This window comes from Metopolophium dirhodum, chromosome 5 (assembly GCF_019925205.1).
Source record: "Metopolophium dirhodum isolate CAU chromosome 5, ASM1992520v1, whole genome shotgun sequence".
Classification (NCBI taxonomy): domain Eukaryota; kingdom Metazoa; phylum Arthropoda; class Insecta; order Hemiptera; family Aphididae; genus Metopolophium; species Metopolophium dirhodum.
The window spans coordinates 21,649,973-21,669,556 of record NC_083564.1 but is presented as its reverse complement, the minus strand read 5'-3'; the positions used below and the strand labels follow the sequence as shown (position 1 = coordinate 21,669,556).

The 19,584-nt window shown below is 26.7% G+C and overlaps 1 protein-coding gene across 1 annotated transcript; it reads right to left on the bottom strand.

The window, feature by feature from the left end:
• Positions 1 to 5,266: 5,266 nt before the first annotated feature.
• LOC132944786 (glucosamine-6-phosphate isomerase) lies at positions 5,267 to 18,550 on the bottom strand. Its single transcript, XM_061014293.1, has 7 exons — positions 18,248 to 18,550; positions 12,862 to 12,990; positions 12,661 to 12,762; positions 12,280 to 12,462; positions 11,465 to 11,649; positions 7,430 to 7,603; positions 5,267 to 5,531 (listed from the first exon to the last, which is right to left on the bottom strand). The coding sequence occupies exons 2-7, from the start codon at positions 12,983 to 12,985 to the stop codon at positions 5,481 to 5,483; spliced, it is 819 nt and encodes a 272-aa protein (XP_060870276.1). The 5' UTR covers positions 12,986 to 12,990; positions 18,248 to 18,550; the 3' UTR covers positions 5,267 to 5,480.
• Between the last annotated feature and the right edge of the window lie 1,034 nt (positions 18,551 to 19,584).

Below are 19,584 nucleotides of genomic sequence, written 5' to 3'. Positions count from 1 at the left end.
GGTGATATTGTAGGATTAGACCATTTTAGTAATTTTTTGAAGTTATTTTAGTCTGAATTAATATCAAAATATGTCACTATTAGATTTAATATCAATAATTTCTAATATATTATATAAAACATTCGTATGACATAATTAATGTTCATTTAAATAAGCTACATTTTTAGTTTTAGTTTTTATTATGGTTGTGGAGTTCAATTAATAAATCACATTAATAACTTACTAATCAAAACAATTTAACAAACTAACTGTTTTTAATTATATCCATTAGTTTATTTTTTTAATTCTAAATTTAATATTTAATTGTTTAAAAACTATCTAACAAACACAAATCTTTAATTACCAATATATTAACTAAATATACTAATCAGATTTGTTTGAATTATATTTTGAAGTATTGTTCATAACGTATACAGTTATTATTTTTAAGTACTTATGATATAATTTCTATGATTAATTTAGAGTAATTTCATTAAATTGATTGGGATATTTACTAAAATATTAGTATTTTTATATTAACAAAAATTAATTTAAAGTAAACCCCCATAAAGTAAGAACTTAGTGTTTAGTACAAACAATGATCATTGTCAATTTGATGTAATTTTGAGTTACAATACCATTATTGCCAATTATAAATTATAAAAATAACACTTTTGTAATAACACTCTGGTATTTATCTTAAAATATGGTTAATAATTTAAGCTGCATGCATAATTGTAGTTGATGTATGGTATTACAGAATTTTCCACATAAAAGTTTTTAACCTAGCTCTACATATTTTTAATTTATATGTGTTTTGGTGTTAGATATATTTGTATATAGAAAAGTATATTTTTTAAACATAGATTTAAATGTCAAAAGCTATTTTTGTTATGCAAATTGGCTGCGTTTTTGATTCAATTTATTTATTTTTTAAATAAAATAATAAAATATTATAAAAAAATGGCAAATTATTGTTTAGTCACGCCATTAACCACCTATTTAATTAAATTTTAAATATTCCGAATTTTCCTAGTGAAAAGTTATTTAATGATATATAATTTAGGGAAAATGTTTGGTGATAGTATTTGTAACAATTTGCCTTATGGTTATGAGTTAGATTTTTTACAATATTATTCGATGATTGCGATGAATTGATCATAAAATATATTCCAATACATTTTCATTCTGATTTCTTTATTTTTATTATTAATAATATAATATGCACCTTTTAAAATTGTAATAATTCCTTAAAATAAAATTATACGAACTTATATACAAAATTAATATAATAATAAATAAATAAAATAAATAAATTTAGATGTTTGATATTCTTATTTAATGTTTTTTTTTATCAAGTACAAAATATAACATTATTTTAGCCTGAATTTATTTCAATCATAACAATAATAATATAATAATCAATGTATTATATATTTATATATTACATAGTTTTAATATTGAATTACATAACATTTATTGTTAATTTTGATTTTAGATGCGCCTTTGTGATTACTAGATGATAATAGCCATAAATAGTAATGTATTAATACATAAGCTATTTATTAGATTTTAATCTTATACTTTACAGGGACTTTTCAACATATTTTTTTTTATTTTGAGTTTTACTAATATTGACAGTATAACATAATCATGCTGAATTAAAAAATATATATATAATATATGTTTGTATTAAACATTTTAGCCATGCACTTATGCAAAATTATATATATTTATATTAAAACCATTTGTAGAAGAGATTAGCTTAATTTATATGACTTAGTTCCATTATATCTATGTATAATGCTCATTGTTTAGTTAGTTAACATAATTTAAATAAATGACAAGTTTTAAAATATGTTATTATATATTATGATTATTCTTGGACCACAAAACACGTTTTTATAATATTAATAATAATTATAATATTAAAATTTAAAAGCACTTGGCTAAACACATTTTTTATAAGTGTTAATGTGATATAATTTAAATAAAAAAATTTAAGCACCATAAAAGTATATATGATATATTGTATATGTATTTTTACAATAAGTTAATTATTTGGGTCAATCATTAACTAAAACAAATAAATATAAAATTTATAAGAGTTCCTTTCTAGGGTGTTGGTACAAATATTAATACACAAGTATAATAACCGAAATTACGGTGTCTATTATTATTATTATTTTTTTTTTTTTTAGTTATCAGATCCTATATATGCTATGTATAATAGTTCATAATTAGCTTTAATTAGAGATATTAAATCATATTAAAAATTACTAACTTATATTAAGAAAAAAAATATTAGTTAAAATACTTTTAATAGAATTTACTTTAACTTAATATTGTCAGTAATTATTTCTGATTTCATATGTGTTTGCAATTAAAATATAACTAGCTGTACATAATAATATACTATATTTTTTTCTTGTTATTTTAACTATTAAGGTAATAGATTTATAGATTGTAGATTGCATTTATTTTTTTTAATTATGAATGGTTAGCTCAATGGGTTTATTATTATCAATTCTATTTGTTTAAAATTCTTTGCATTAATTTTTCGTATCTTGTTAGATTATTACGCATAGTATTTGTGTATATTTTATATATATATAATATACATATTATATATATAATATATACATATTATATTTGATGGTAGGTACCTTTGTACTTTTTGTGATATATATATAATATATAATATACGTATATATACACAATGTATGTTAATAATGTGATGATGTTCAATCTTAACACTATTTTGTTCTTTTGGTTAATTATTATTATTATTATTATTATTATTATTATTATTTAATTGATATCATTGATGTTTATGTTGAATGTATTACATTAAAATCAAATATAATTAACCATGCGAGATCACACTTCACTTAATTTTACCCATTACTTTACAAAATTTATTGACATGACAATCTATCAATTTTCCATTATATTATTTCTTTCTGTTGCTTTCCGGACATATTTTCCACTTTTCTATTATTATATATATTTGTGTAGTCAATTCATATTAGTATTACTTACCTTTTACAACCGTATTTATATAAATTTACATGTTAATCATATACATGTACGATTGTATTATCAAGTGAAGAGTAAACGAGTTTTTTTTTCTTATGATTAAGTAATACTTAATATAAAAATCCGATTGGTACATAATTGTGAAAACCAAAATGACGCTCTTGTGAAATTACTGTAAATAACAGATATAAAGACATTAATAAGAATTTGGTTTCATGATATTATTGATTATAATATGTTTTATTGGACCAGACTTGTTTTTCTTTTTTCTACTTTTTTATTGATTCAAATACAATCATCAAAATCTAAGAAGAAAAAAATACATATTAATTTATGTAGTTATAAGAAATGCATGTAACAATACTGATGTACAACTACTGTGATATTTGCCGTTAAGTAAAATTTTTACCTCTGATTGTTTAAAGTGTGGCCGCGCTAAGTGTATAAGACTGTCAGCACATTATTCTTTTAAACATATAACTATATAATCATATTAATTTTTATTTTTACCTTATTTTCACAGTACTGATTTTATTCATTTTATTTTATGATTATTATTTATTATTATTAATGAAAGGTATAAAAGTTAGTGAACTTGAAATGTAGTATTAATATATTGTCACTCCTGGGTTGACCATAATTTGTACTGAATTAACTCTTAACTTACATGTTTGTTTATATATTATATTATATTTATAGTCATATTATAGAGTTATTATACTTAATCCTCAATGTTGCTTTTATATATTATTGTTTATTTATTATCATTGATATTATTGTATTTTAATCAAATATTGTCATCTGCGTAATTTGGTTTTATGGTATTAACCTATTGGAACAAAAAAAAGAATATATACATATATATAATATGCACTAAAACTTTGTTTTATTTAAATTACCTTTTATACACAGATTACTGATCCTTAATTGTGTTTGTCCTCCTGATTTAAAATACAACTTTCTGTTTATATACAAATAATAAATACAATTTGATTATTTCTGTATCCCATTATGTTTCTTAAATCTCTGTTTAGAAAAGACTATAACATTGTTACATTAACAATATTACATATCTTCATTTCCAATAAAAAAAAGGTGGATAAGTGGATGTCGCTCTGCTGTACAGTAGGTTACAAGTGGGTCACTGTAATGGATGGTGTTAAATTTGAATTCAATGATATAATATCATTGTATAAGAAAAACGATTCTGAGCGAAAACGGTCAGTCAGCCTATGATATTACCAAGTATATTTGATGATATTATTTTAAAAAAGGTAATTTATATATAACCTATTTACGCGGAGCCTTGTTTTAAATTTTCAATCCTTAGCCATAAAAATTAAACATTTTATACATTTTTAACCACAACATAAATAATAAATTATAAATTTGATAAATGTTGTCAACATTTGAACTTTAAATGCTTATAAAAAAAAATTGTGCCTATGTATTTTTAATATTTTTTAACTACTATTTGAATGATATATCAGGAGCCTTATATTAAATTTTCACGCTTTTTTACCCAGCAAATAAAATTTTATTGATATTTATAGAAAAAAAACTAAAAAAATTGAAAACTGACAACGTCCGTAAACAGGTGTATAGAAAATGCTAATATAAACATTCAGTCAAAATTTCATGTCCCTACGGTCATTTGTTTTAGAGTTACACCAAAAACAAAAATCGATTTTCTCGAAAACAGATTTTGCGTAAAAATTCCCGTTTTTCCTTAATTTTTCTTTTGTTTTTCACGTCGATTTTGAAAACTACTTTTTACTTTTGACCCCCCAAAGTACCAACTAGATTTACTGTCCTATCAGAAAAGTTACTGTTGAAGAAAATCCAAGCACTTTTACTGTCCTAAAAGGTGATGACAGACACAAAAATGAAAAATAAAAAAAAAAATACACATCATTGTAAAATCAATACATTTATCGCTTCGCTCAGAATCTAAAATCATATTTCTGTTACTGTATTATTTAGGCTAGGTAGTGAAAGCACTTATAATAAAATCTAATAATATAGCATTATCTATTATTATACCACAGGTTTTTCAAAACCAATAATGAAGTATAATTACCACAAAGTATTTCTCCTCCCTGTACCATGCTTTAAAATTATAATATCATCAAAAATATTTCTTGTACAAAGTTTTATACTACTTAAGCATAACATATTAGAAAAATGGAGGAGTTGAATGTTGTTACAGTATCCTCTTATGATGTACGCTTCTTATCATTTCTGGAAGTCATTGATAACATGTTATTTAATTATATTAAATTAAATTATAATTATTGTTATTAAAATAAATGAGTTATAATAGATATAAAAATATGAATATTTAAACCAAATTCTTATAATAACTAATACTATAATTTAGTATGTACAATTATATAGATAAATAATTATTCATATATTTTGTATGGATTTTTAAAAAAACAATCATTTATGGTATGATTTATTCATGAATCTGAGTTGTCTTCAATGAGCTTTTCATGAACGGCACCTAAAGCCTGTAATTTAAAAAACAACAGACTTAATAATAATTTTTTTAATATAATATGTAATTATGTATATAAACTATTATATAAATTGTGTGCACAGCTACTTATGAGCTAAATTGAAATTGATCTATTTCAACTCGCAAGTCAGACATAATATGAAAGTCCGGAGCTCAAAAATACTTACTTAATACACCACAGTTGTTCAATGCTTTATTTCTTAAAATATTATTTTTTTCTTAAGAGGACATAACATGCATTATATGTTGTCTCCGTCTTACACATACATACATTTGACGCTAAGCAGATTACGTTTAGCTCTGTTAGTTGAAAAATTAGAATAAATTGACCTCTAATAAAATTTAAAGGTAAGGTTATTATCCAGGGCATCTCATAGGTTGTTTATTATATTTTAATTTTAAAGCGAGTTATTAGTATTTTAGATGTACAAGCAATTTACTATTTTAAAATACGTATAACTCGCTTTAGAATACCTAATAAATGTATAACTTTATCTGCGTCGTAGCGTATTTATTATGTAGATGACATAAATACAATAATTATATCACTTATCAGTTTGAGAACATTTGGTTTTTCATTTAATTCTTAAAAATTATTGGTAAGTACTATCAAAAAAAAAAAATTAAACCACCACGACATCCAAAGTTCTTCTCTATGCGTTGTGGAATTTTGGTAATTCTACTATAAATACAGAGGGAGTATAAATGTCCCGCGCAAGACTGTTTTTGCTATGTTTTGTTCATTTGTATGCAGTGGCGTAATTACGGTGGTGATTTTGATGTCGTATCCTCCCCATAGTATTTATTTTTATAGAAACAACAAATAAAAATCTAAATCACCTATATGGTAGCTGTAACTAAGATAATATAAAATATTATTTCATTAATAAACACTAATCACTATTGCATTTTTGCTTAGTTCCAAGGTTATAACATTTTGGAGTTCGGGATTTTGCATACGCATACGCAGATTATTCCATGATTCTAAACATAGAAAATTCAGTTTAGCTCCCAAGCAATTGTTGGAAAAAAATTTTCGGAAATCTATATTTCAACGAGTTAAGTACAATGGTGCAATCATAATTTGTTGGTCAGACTTAGTTCCAAGGTTATAGATACCCTTTTAAAGTTTGAAATTTTGAGTATTTTACGTCTACAAAGATTAATCCACGAATCTACTCGAAAAAGAACATTTAAAAACTTTATTAAATAGTATGTAATTATTTATTTTAATATTTCATGAATGTATGCATTTATACATGTACCTACAGATTACAGATCACAATGGTTAGACCGAGAGATTTTTATTATATATAACCAATTTGTTTTTTGTGGCTAGTGGAGGAGGGTAAATGTTTTATCCCTCCCCACAAACATGTCCAAATTACGCCACTCTTTGTATGGCGGAGACAACACATGCGGCCATGGCCCATGTGAGTGTAGCGTCATCTTAATAAATAGTAAATACCTTCATTCAACTGTACCCCCACTAACAATTAGTAGACCTAATGCAGGATTCCCGAATGCGCGTGCTTCCAACTTAAAATAACGATTTTGTATGATTCTGAGCTAGATAAATTTGATAAAATAATAAAAATATTATTATACAAACCTTATGTTTAAATTAAACATAATTTTCTTTTGCTTTTGCAAAAAAGTATGAATTACCTACTCACGCAACAACAATCAAAAAGTTTATTTGTATAATTCTATATAATCTTATCCCACTACATTTGTATAGAATAGGTAAAAATTGTAATTAATATATACCTAGTAAAACAATCTGAATTGAAAATATTTCTTATTTTTTTCAATTACAAATTTGTATATTATGCTTGATATTTTATTAATTATCTATACCTGCAGTTAGAATTATATATACGATCTTACCTTAAAATATTTCACAGTCTTAACTTTCAATTCCAATGTAGCGTCTTCGTCGCATAGTATGATTGTTTTCGGATGTTGTTGGAACGCCGAAACGGTCCACATGTGATTGACGCCTTCTTCAATGGCTTTATGCAGAGCGAACGCCTTGTGTGATCCCGTGATCAGTATCATAACCTGTAGTAAGTAAAATACACCGAGTAATTAGACATGCCACCTAATGTGACAATGTGCGTATATTATGTAAGCATATTGTATGTATGGAGTGGAGGAATGGTAAAACTCTTACAAATGTAGGTAATCTCTACTGCTCTTACAGTCCTACATAAACACAGTGTTAACTGTTAATGACTAAAGTTAACAAATAACAACTCATATACAAGCCTTTAATAAGAAGAAGTTTTTAAGAAAATATAATTTGTATAAGTTAAAATATTTTTTATAAAAATAACCGCTGTATCATAGTTTATTTTGATATTATTCTGATACAATTTATAAGCTAAAAAAGGTGGACAAGTGGGTGCCGCTCTGCAGTAATTGTCGCTTGTTGAGTATGTCGTTATAATGGATGTGTTATATTTAAATTCAATGATTAATTTCCGTTTTGGTACACTTTTTTTTGTTATAGGTAAAAAAAATTATTGAAATCTTTCATTAAAATTTTAGATTCTGAGCGAAGCGATGAATGTATTGATTCTACAATAATGTGTGTTTTTTTTTTATTTTTTTTTATTTTTTTTTTATTTTTTTTTTTGTGTCTGTCATCACCTTTTAGGACAGTAAAAGTGCTTGGATTTTCTTCAATAGTAACTTTTCTGATAGGAAAGTGAATCTAGTTGGTACTTTGGGGGGTCAAAAGTAAAAATTTCCCAGTAGTTTTCACAAGCGACGTGAAAAACAAAAGAAAAATTAAGGAAAAACGGGAATTTTTACGCAAAATCTGTTTTCGAGAAAATCGATTTTGGTTTTTGGTGTAACTCTAAAACAAATGACCGTAGGGACATGACATTTTGACTGAATGTTTATATTAGCATTTTCTATAGACCATAAAATTTACAAAATATTTTGACTCTTTTTGAGCTGTTTACGGCCATTGTCAGTTTTCAATTTTTTTAGTTTTTTTTTCTATAAATATCAATAAAATTTTATCTGTTGAGTAAAAAAGCTTGAAAATTTAATAGAAAGCTCCTAGGTTATTGTTTCAAAGGCAGATGAAAAAAATTAAAAATCCTTAGTCACAGTTTTTAATTATAAGCATTTAAAGTTCAAATTTTGACAAAATACGGAAAAATCACGAAAAATAGCAAATTATTTTGATGAGAATTCATAAAAATTTTTCTTTTTAAATCTAAGATTTGAAAATGTAATATAAGATTACTCATAAGTTTGTCTACCTTTATCAAAAAAAAAATGTCTAGAAGAAACTTAAATTAAATTTTTATGAGCGTCTGAAATTTATATTTTTAAAACATTTGATATTTACTCGATTTCTCATGTAACAATTTTCTTATTTTATTGTAATTGAAAAACGAATGACTGTAGATACTTGAAAATTTCACTGAATGTTTATATTAGCATTTTCTATACACCATAAAATGTTGAAAATATTTTGATTTTTTTTGAGCTGTTTACGGACATTGTCAGTTTTCAATTTTTTTAGTTTTTTTTCTATAAATATCAATAAATTTTTATTTGTTGGGTAAAAAAGCGTGAAAATTTAATATAAGGCTCCTGATATATCTTTCTAATAGCAGTTGAAAAATATTAAAAATACATAGGCACAATTTTTTTTTATAAGCATTTAAAGTTCAAATTTTGACAACATTTATCAAATTTATAATTTATTAATTATTTTGTAGTTAAAAATTTATAAATTTTTAACTTTTATGGCTAAGGATTGAAAATTTAAAACAAGGCTCCACGTAAATAGGTTATATATAAATTACTTTATTCACAATAATATCATCAAATATACTTGGTAAAATCATAGGCTGACTGACCGTTTTCGCTCAGAATCGTTTTTCTTATACAATGATATTATATCATTGAATTCAAATTTAACACCATCCATTACAGTGACCCACTTGTAACCTACCGTACAGCAGAGCGACATCCACTTATCCACCTTTTTTTATCTTAGGCATGAAAATAAAAACTTATAAATTAACCTTTTCGGTATAATTTACAAAATTTAAATAATTTCTTTTGTCTAAAAATAAATATATACTTTAGTTTGTGTAACAACAAAATATCAAAAATTGATTGATGAAGATTCGTTCATTTAACTATGAAAATCCAATATCGTAAAAATTTTAAATTCAAAAGCTCATAAAAATTAATGTTACATTCCGGTAAACTTTTTTTTTTTGTTTAAGGTAGGAACATTTATGAGGAATATCTTCTATCAAAATGTCTAATGTTAGCTATGAAAAGAAAAACTTTAATAAATTTCTAACTGAATAATTGTTCAAAATTTGAACTATAAGTGCATATAAAAATGAATCGTGCCTATATGTGTTTCTGATATTTTTGAACTTACATTAATCCAACTTATAAGGAACCTTGTTTTACATTTCCAAGCTTTTTCACTAAGTGAAAAAGATTCAAAATATTTCGAAAATTTTACCATTCATTGAAAATGTTAATATAAATATTTGGAGAAATTTTCAAAGGTCGGCGGTTATTAGTTTTAAAGTTGACCCAAAAAATAAAATTGATTTTTTCAAAAATTGGTTTTGCATAAAAATTACAACTTTTTTGATGTTTTTTTGACGCTTTCTAAAATTACTTGGAATTTTAAATTTTGACCAACTAGGTTTAATTTTCTATCAGAAATCTTTTCTTGATCTTGAAAGTCGGATCATTTTTACTATACAAATATTGCTGACAAACAGAAAAAATAAAAAAAACATCATTATAAAATCAATAAATTCTTTCGCTCCACTCAGAATCTAAAATGTTCAGAAACTAAATCAGTTATACATACAAAAAGATAGTAATAATAACTTCTTATGTATGAAACGCTGAGTTTTTTCGCCATTTTTTATGGTATGTCGCAATACATTTATATTTATTGATAATTAAAAACTTTTTACCATTTTCGCTAAACAAAGGCCATTGCAATTAATATTTTACAAAAAATTGTGATATACCAGTGACTGACTGGCTACATAGTATATACATCTAGAGGTCTACCGTCTACGGACTACGATGACACTGGTACAAGGTGGTCGCCTAAAAACACGTGAATAGATGGCACATTACGAGCATTATACTACTATATTATTATAGTTGGTAGTTAATTCTAAATTATTACCCAGTACCCACTGCATCACTTAAAAAACTCATAGGCGGCCGCCTCTCGATTATCACTTTTGCCATACCACTGAGTACATATATGCATCCTGATCCCTAGTCTGCAGAATCCCCAATATAGTATTTATAGTTTATAATATTAACACCGTAATTAAAAGAATAATCGTCTTAATTTTTGTTATGAAAACGCCATACCCACGTGTGTTGCTCCGTCATTTGCCTTATACAAACGTACAATGTAGCAAATTATTCGTTCACAATTTCACAATAATCCATTTTACACTCTATTATTTTTAAAACGAGTGAATAATAATTCAATTTAAAGATAAGATTATTTAATATTTTCTAAGGTATCACAGATTCTTTTATTGTTGTTTTAATTACGAAATAAGTTATGAGCATTTGAAGACTACATTGTATGTAAATTTTAAAATTATCATAATTTGCTTCAAAATTAAAGTAGAAAATAAAAGCCTCCGGATGCTCCTGATATCATCTTACCTTTACATATTATGGTAGGTTGAGTAACTTTAATTTAAAAAAGAACGTATTAAAATGGATTATTGGGAACGTACCTAAAATTTGCTATGTTGACAATGTTGTACCTACGTTTGTATGATGGTGACACACGTCATGCGATTGGCGTCTTCTTGATTCTTGAATTTATCAATCAATACACGCAAATTTGTTTTAAATATTTACTCACGGGCCCCTGTTACTTACCGTTTCGGCACTCATCACTGTTCCTACGCCAACCGTCAATGCCTGTTTAGGGACTTTCTCAATGTCGTTGTCGAAGAACCTGGCATTTGCCTCCAATGTCTCTCGGGCCAAAGTCTTCACTCGGGTCTTAGACGCCAATGACGAGCCGGGCTCGTTGAATGCTATATGACCGTCCGGACCAATGCCTTTACGAATAGTATAAAATCCGAACCGAATAAAACGACAACAATGTTACTATTAGATAGGTAATAATATTATCAAGAACAAGAAGAATAAAGTATAACATTACAATGTATAGAGATTCCCAACCAGGGTGCCGCGGCACGTTTTCGACATCATATTTATGTGAACAAGGATTTTCCACTCTTGTTAACATAAAATCAAATAAACGAATGAAAATGGAGTTCATTGAAGAAGAAATGAGAGTATGTCTTTCAACTATTCGACCACAAATAAAATATTTGTGTAAAAAAAAACAAACCCAAGTGTCACATTAGTTCCAATAATAAATAAATAAATACGTTCCCTAATTTTAAATTAATATTGTAAATTAAATAATAATTAAGAATAAAAATAAATACAATGTAATAATTTGTTTATAAAATTTAATATGTATATAGTATGCACCTACACCTTACTACTTTTGATTATAATTATGGACTAATAAATAAAACCGAAGTACTCTGTAGTATAGAGTATAGACTATAGAGCATAGGGTGCCTCCGAATTTTTAGAAAATGTCCAAGGGTGCCACGAGTCAAAAAAGGTTGGGAACCTCTGGTATACCTCTAATACTTTGACGTGTAGGTACCTACCTCCAATAAATAGATGAACTCCACCAGCCTCTTCTATCAGCCGTTCGTAATTCATGCATTCCGCATGCAAGTCTACAGCGTTACCGTCCAGGATGTGTGCGTTATTTGGATCTATGTCGACGTGCGTGAAAAAATTCGTCATCATATAATAATGATAGCTCTCCACGTGATCTCTTGGTATTCCTGTACACGTGTATTGGATTATAAAATAAAATATTATATTATAGGTGGGTACTTGGTAGTCTAATACCAAAAAATAACTAAACTCTACGGTTTATGTTTAAAATAATTTTAGTGTCTATATTACTATAGTATATTCATATATTTTGTAATTTTTAATCTTTATGTATTCTGGTATTCGTATAGTTCTTAGTTTCTTACCCACGTATTCATCCATGTTAAAAGTCTTGACGTACTTGAATGAAATATCTCCAGCCCTGTAATATTGGATCAAATACTCGTACATTCCTAATGGCGTCCCACCTACAATTGGATATATTTGTTTGTATTTGGTTACTGTTAGCGTTAATAAAATCGAAATTTATTGTAATAATAATAGTATAAAGAAACACTAAGACACACCTGTGGGTAACCCCAAAACAAAATATCTGTCGGGCCCTGGGTTGAAGTGTTTTATCCTCTTTGCCACATATTTGGCAGCCCATTCTGAAACTTTGTCTGCATTGTCCATTATAATCAGCCTCATTATCACTAGAAATTAAAATCATAATAATGTCAATAGCGTCTAATGATATTTGTATTTATTTATTGATATTTGTATCTGTATTTTACCTACATAGTCAGTCAGTTAAATATAGTCTAAATTTATAAACCCGCATGCGTTGTCTCCGTCTTAAAAACGCATAATATAGCAAATTACATGGTGCATTCTGAATAATTAATTTAACTCGACTGAGTCGGCTGCTATGTTTAATATTAGAGTGAATTAACCTATTATCAAATTTAGAAGTAAGGATAATATCTGGTGAATCTCGAGCTTTTTTTTATATACATACTTTAGTTTTAAAGAAAGTATTATGAGCATTTAAAAATGAACAAACAATTTACAATTTTAAAATTATCAAAACTCGCTTTTAATTAAAATATAAAAAAACCGATGAGATTCACTAGATAGCAGATATTTACTAGTTACTTCCAAATTTTATAATAGGTCACTATTAATTTATTCACTATACAATAATAAACGAATTAGAAAAAAAAGCCCCTTACCAACAAACACTAAACATTCAATGATGGCATTATGCAATAATATTATTGATATTATTTATTATTTATTTTTACATTTAACAAAATTTAAAACAAGGTTAGCACGTATGTAGTTAAATCTGTAATCAAAAAATCTAAAAAATATATAAACACATTTTTTTTGACAGTTATTTTAAGTTCAAATTTAGTCTAAATTAGATATTTAATAAATGAAGAATAACGATTTAAGTTTTGTGTAATTTAAAAATATTATTCGTACGAACTAAGAACTCGAAACTTTTAAAATATATAAGTGTATACAAATATTATAATATACAAATAATTTTACTTCAACTTACCGGTTACAGTATTAATAATAACAATATAAATATGACACAAAATATTTATAATTTTTTTATTAGGTACCTATATTTTTTAAATTTGCCTTTGAATTATGAATTATGAATTTCATATTTAAATCTAGATTTATTTTGTATAATTTTAATATTATTTAATAACAATAGCCAATAGGTAAGTACGTGGCTTGGTGTGGCGCGGTCCGTACACTCAACTGCGGAAACGCTCTGAGTGTAGGTACTAGGTACGTATCGGTCGGCGTGTTGTTATTAGCTCCCGGTTTGGTGACTACCCGAGGTTTTAGCAACAAATCCTTACCACATAATATACAAATGTGTTTCAACCAACCGTTCCTTACACTAAGTACCTACACTAAACATTGAAAACAAAACCTTTAAAAACCAAAAGAAATAGTCAAAGTTACATAGTACATGGCTATAAATTATAATTTATTATAAAATCCTTTCACCATTGAGTTTGGACCTTTATAATTGAAGGTACCTATAGGGTGCGTTATGATTACTAACCTACCCAAACTTAATACAACTTTAAGGCTTTTCATTAAAACGCAAAGCGTATAATAAATGTTTTTATTTAAAATTGTATTTATAATTATTTATTTTTATTTTTATAACATAGGTACATAGCATTTATAGCGTCTTAACAATTTAATTAATAATGTATAATTAACAATTAATTCACTATGTTTATTTGAAAATTGAAACCTGAATATGTATAAAAAAAAAATACTTGTAACATAATATAATTATTAATTTCTATTAATATACATTAAATTGTACACGATATAATTAAATGGTTTAAAGTTACGGTCACATAACACTTGACACTTGTATTAGTAAATACTAAATACTAAATAGTACCTACAATCTACATGTTGGCAACGTTGCACTCATTTTCGTACGCAATCGTAATGTTTTTAAGGGTCAGGGTAGATATATCGTATCGCAACGTACGCAATCATGCTACCTACTAAAAGGGACAAACGACAATCGTACCCGTCCGCAATCATAATAATATATCACCGATTGCATCTTAAAATCATACACTGTGATCTAAGGATTGTATATACTATAAATGTATCCATTGGTCAATAAATAATTCTATATTTAATTTAATAATGTTATGGGCAAATGCTCAACTATATAGGAAGAACTTTTTTAACAGAGATATCCAAAAGTAATGTACAAAATACAATGCGTATACATGATATGAAACATTAAACGATAACATGCTTACAATAATATACACAATTTTTTTTTTTTGTTATAGTCTGTATAAATGTATAGCTTAATATTTATAAAAACCGGAAAGTTGATCTGATTAAATGGTAGGTAGGTATACCTATTACCATTGATTTTATAATATACTAAAATAGTATATTCTAAAATCAATGCTATTACCTACCAACTTATACGGTTTGAGTAAGGATGTATTAAATTTGAATTTAATTATAAATAATCACATAATGATACACGCCAAGGTGGATATGTTATATCCACCTTGTAACATACTATATTATTATAGGCACGATAAACGATTATGAGCTGAGACGGTGTGGTACCTAGCCTCTAAATTTCGAAGGATATTTATTATAGTTTATCAATGTTACTGCTATTAGTTATTTATTTTTCTACTAGGTAAAGTTGAACTTTTTTACAAAATCAACGAGGCATATATTATAAAATACATTTTTTATATTATATATTATATTATTGTTGTTAACTTATATTATGTCATAGGTTTATAGGCTATAGCATAGATTAATTAATAAACAATTATATATAGACATATTACGGTATGTGTTTTAATCTATGCTTATAAAGTTATAACTAATAAGACACTTGATGTAGCTACAGTAGCTACGTATTTACGGTGTAAATTACAATTTACAAATAAATGTTTGATATAAATCATTTTACTATCAATTAACCTAAAAGAGTTTGTGAGTGTGAAGCATCATTCGTAAGTCATAATATGTTGTTACGCAATAAAGCTTATCACCGCATGTGTTTTCAATTGTACGTAGGTATTTTATTTTGTTAATCAATTTTCATCATACAAAATAAAACACATACAATTATATTAGGTTAGGTTCATAGTGTATACTGTATAAATAGCTTAAAACTAGTCTAAATATTTTGAAAATTGTATTGTGCAGTATAGTAATATAATTATATACGATATGGTGAAAATTTGCCCTGTACCTATGATAATTGAATGATTAAGATTTATTGAATTATAGCACACTAAAATCGTTAGAGGAAAGATTACTATTTTTCATTTAAATAATCAATTTCGTCAAATTTTGAACCATGCAATTAATGTTTACACAGTTTTTTAATAAATTGTGCTAATGTATTTGGATATTTTATAATTTTTTTAAGAACAATTTATGTGGAACCTGTTGTATTCAATTTTCAAGACATATTTGAAGTTTGGACTGAGCATCAATATTTTTTTATGTTGTCCAATTATTTAAAAAATGACTATTTTTTATTTTATCCATTCCCAACCACAAGTACAAATACTAGATCTATTTTTTTACAAGAAATTTTATATTTCATAATATAATGTATTTTGTATTCTTTTTAATTTTACGGTTACAATATTTTTAATAATAAATTCAATAATAGATTAATGACCTTTATACACGCAATATTTACTCGCGTTATCGTTTTTTATTACATTAACTATACATTAATATTATACGTAACTATGTGAACAAATACCCATTATTATAATATTTTTAGATGCAGTATACAATTGCATGTATATTAACAATATTATTGATTGTTTCATTTTCGAATATTGAATCGGAATAAATTATTCAATTATTAACAAGTGGAAATGGTCACAGTTCTATAAATCAACATTTGCACATTATAATATGAATATATTAATTATTATATATGTATAAATAATAAATATATTATAATAATTGACATTAGGGTACTATATTATTTTAATACCCCTATATTATTATCCGTCAGTTCATTTTCTCACATCTTTACTACCAAGTACCAATAATAAAGTAATAATAATATATATACGGCGTATACCTATATTATACAGTAAGTTATACCTACATTTCATGTTCATTTTTTTTTATAATTGTATGAACTAAATTTTCTATTGCGTTTATAGCAGTGGTGGCTTGTGGTTTGGACGACGGGAAGATCGCACCCCCTAAATTAAATTAATTAAATGAAGAAAATTAATTGTTTAGACGTGTGTGCGTGATATATTATATATTATATATCCTTATATACGGATACAGTAAAATATAGTAAAATATTTATATACAGGGTAATTTATTTTTAAAATTATCAGCGTTGTCGGTTGCTAATCGCTATTATTATTATTTTAATTTCAATTTTCTACTGCGACCTACGTCTGTATAAAAAGTAAGATGCATGACAAAATCGATCTATTTTGTCATGGTAAGATGTATATTTTCTTTTATTTAAATAATTTGTTATACTTCTGGCTACCGCTATTATATTAATTAAAGTCGCACCACAACCAGCAGCACCCACGAGCCGCCACTGGTTTATATGTACTGTATTATCTGGCTACTTCCGTCATGTTACATAACGCAGTAGCGTATACTTGACAGGTTAAAAAATAATGGTCTATCCAAATAAGTTTTACCAATATTGTGTTGTACTGCTATCGAGATTCGTGATTATAATATTAAATTTGCTTATCTATAGTAGGTTCCTATGTCCTATACTTACAACTTACTTATTGGTGTCAAATATAAAGTTCGTATATATTATTATTATATTGTTTATTAATAACATCTAGCCTCCACAACGCAATTCAACAAAAACGCTAAGATTTATTCATTATTTTATCCCAATCGTTTTTAAATGAGCATTGTTCAGAGCTGCCAGTTACATCTTACATGTAGGTAGGTTTACAGGTGTATGATATAATATTTAAATTACGCATTACCTACAACAATCTACATAATATATTATTTCTATAATAAAAAGATTAACCCTGTACGTTTTAAATTACGATATGTGATAGCCGGTTGGTACCACGCCGACGCCGGAGGTATATATAATTGCACATTTGTACAATAAAACACACGGTCACGTATTCGATCCGTAGAACTCAATATTATAGTCATTAGGTAGATTATAACATTTACTTATATAGCTGCGGCAGTTGAGCGTGTAATATATAATATTATAATACGATTTTGCAATATTGGCTGAACAGTAAATATTTAATATAATATATATTATTATAGGTTAGGCTAACACGCTGCAGAGTGCAGAGATTTCAGACCCACTTCTCAGTCATACGACCAACTAATAAGTTATACATTATAGGCAACCGCGTATGATAATGATATTATTTGGGACAAACTTACCGCCGATGTATAAACTATATTATACTCGCACGTCTGGTGGAACTGACCGAAAACGGCAAACGCAAGTTCGGAACGAAACGAGATAAATATTTAATATTATTGTTGCGTACCGACAAGACACGGCGAGAACGAAAACCACTATTAATTGTACACTTCGGGCGTGCCGCTCGTAGTAAATGCAATACGCGACTGATTATAATAATAATATTATGTATGTTATTGTGTATGTACTGATGTATACACTCCGCGCGCGTGGCCGTCGATGTTAATTATTATTGTTGTTGTTTTCGTCGTCGTCGTCGTCGTCGTCGCAAGACGTGTGCGGTAGTCTGTCGCGGAGTTGATTGCGCGTTGGTATACCTATACCTAAAACGATTACAATCGTCGTTAATTAATGTACCTAATTACATCACAAAGACATTGCTAAATATTACAATGTCATATTGTTGCATTTGCTAATGATTGGTGGATACACCGCGCGCGCGGCTTCTGCAAACGGTGTGGACGCGGCAGCCGGACGACCGCGCAACCGCCGTTGTTTGCAGGTCGCAACGTTAAGCTCGTTTACGTATTTACTTTTCGCATGTAGCTATATTAATTTTATATTGTTATCTGTAGTTATTTATTGTTACGAAATTACTGCATTTATCACGTTTTTGTCTAGACTCTAGCCACTCTATAGGTCAGCGTTTCACCAAACTATGCAGATCACTATGCTTGGCCCACCTAATTCCGGAACCGCCACTGCTCGTAATTGATAAAGTAAACTAGTAAAAAAAAGTATTCAGAATATGTATTCGAATACTTTATGATAATAATATTCCTAAGTATTTGGAATACTTCACGAAAAGTATTCCAAATATTATTCGAATACTTTTATTTATTAGATTTAAATTTCAATAGCCAAAATATTATTTTTTCAATTCTGTGTTTATAAATGAACATTATTTTAATCTCGATAATACACACCTATCTGGCTTTCTATTAGTTATAAATTATATTCAAAATAATATAGTTAATAAGTAATAATTATAGTAATATATAAAAGTAAACCTATATAAGAAAAAAAATATTCCGAATACTGTACTCGGAATACTTGTGAGAAGTATTCAAAATACCGTATTGAATACTTCCAAAAAAAAGTATTCGGAATACTACCTAAGTCTGTATATACTACAGGGATGTCATTATAGGGACACAGATGGACAGGCCTCGCTTTTTTATATATTATTTGAGTACCTATAATAAAAATTAAGGTTTGTTGGGAAAAAAACATTTGGTGTGTACACGGTAAATATATTTGAGTAAGGGGTAAAACCGATTTTGAGTGTGCAAAC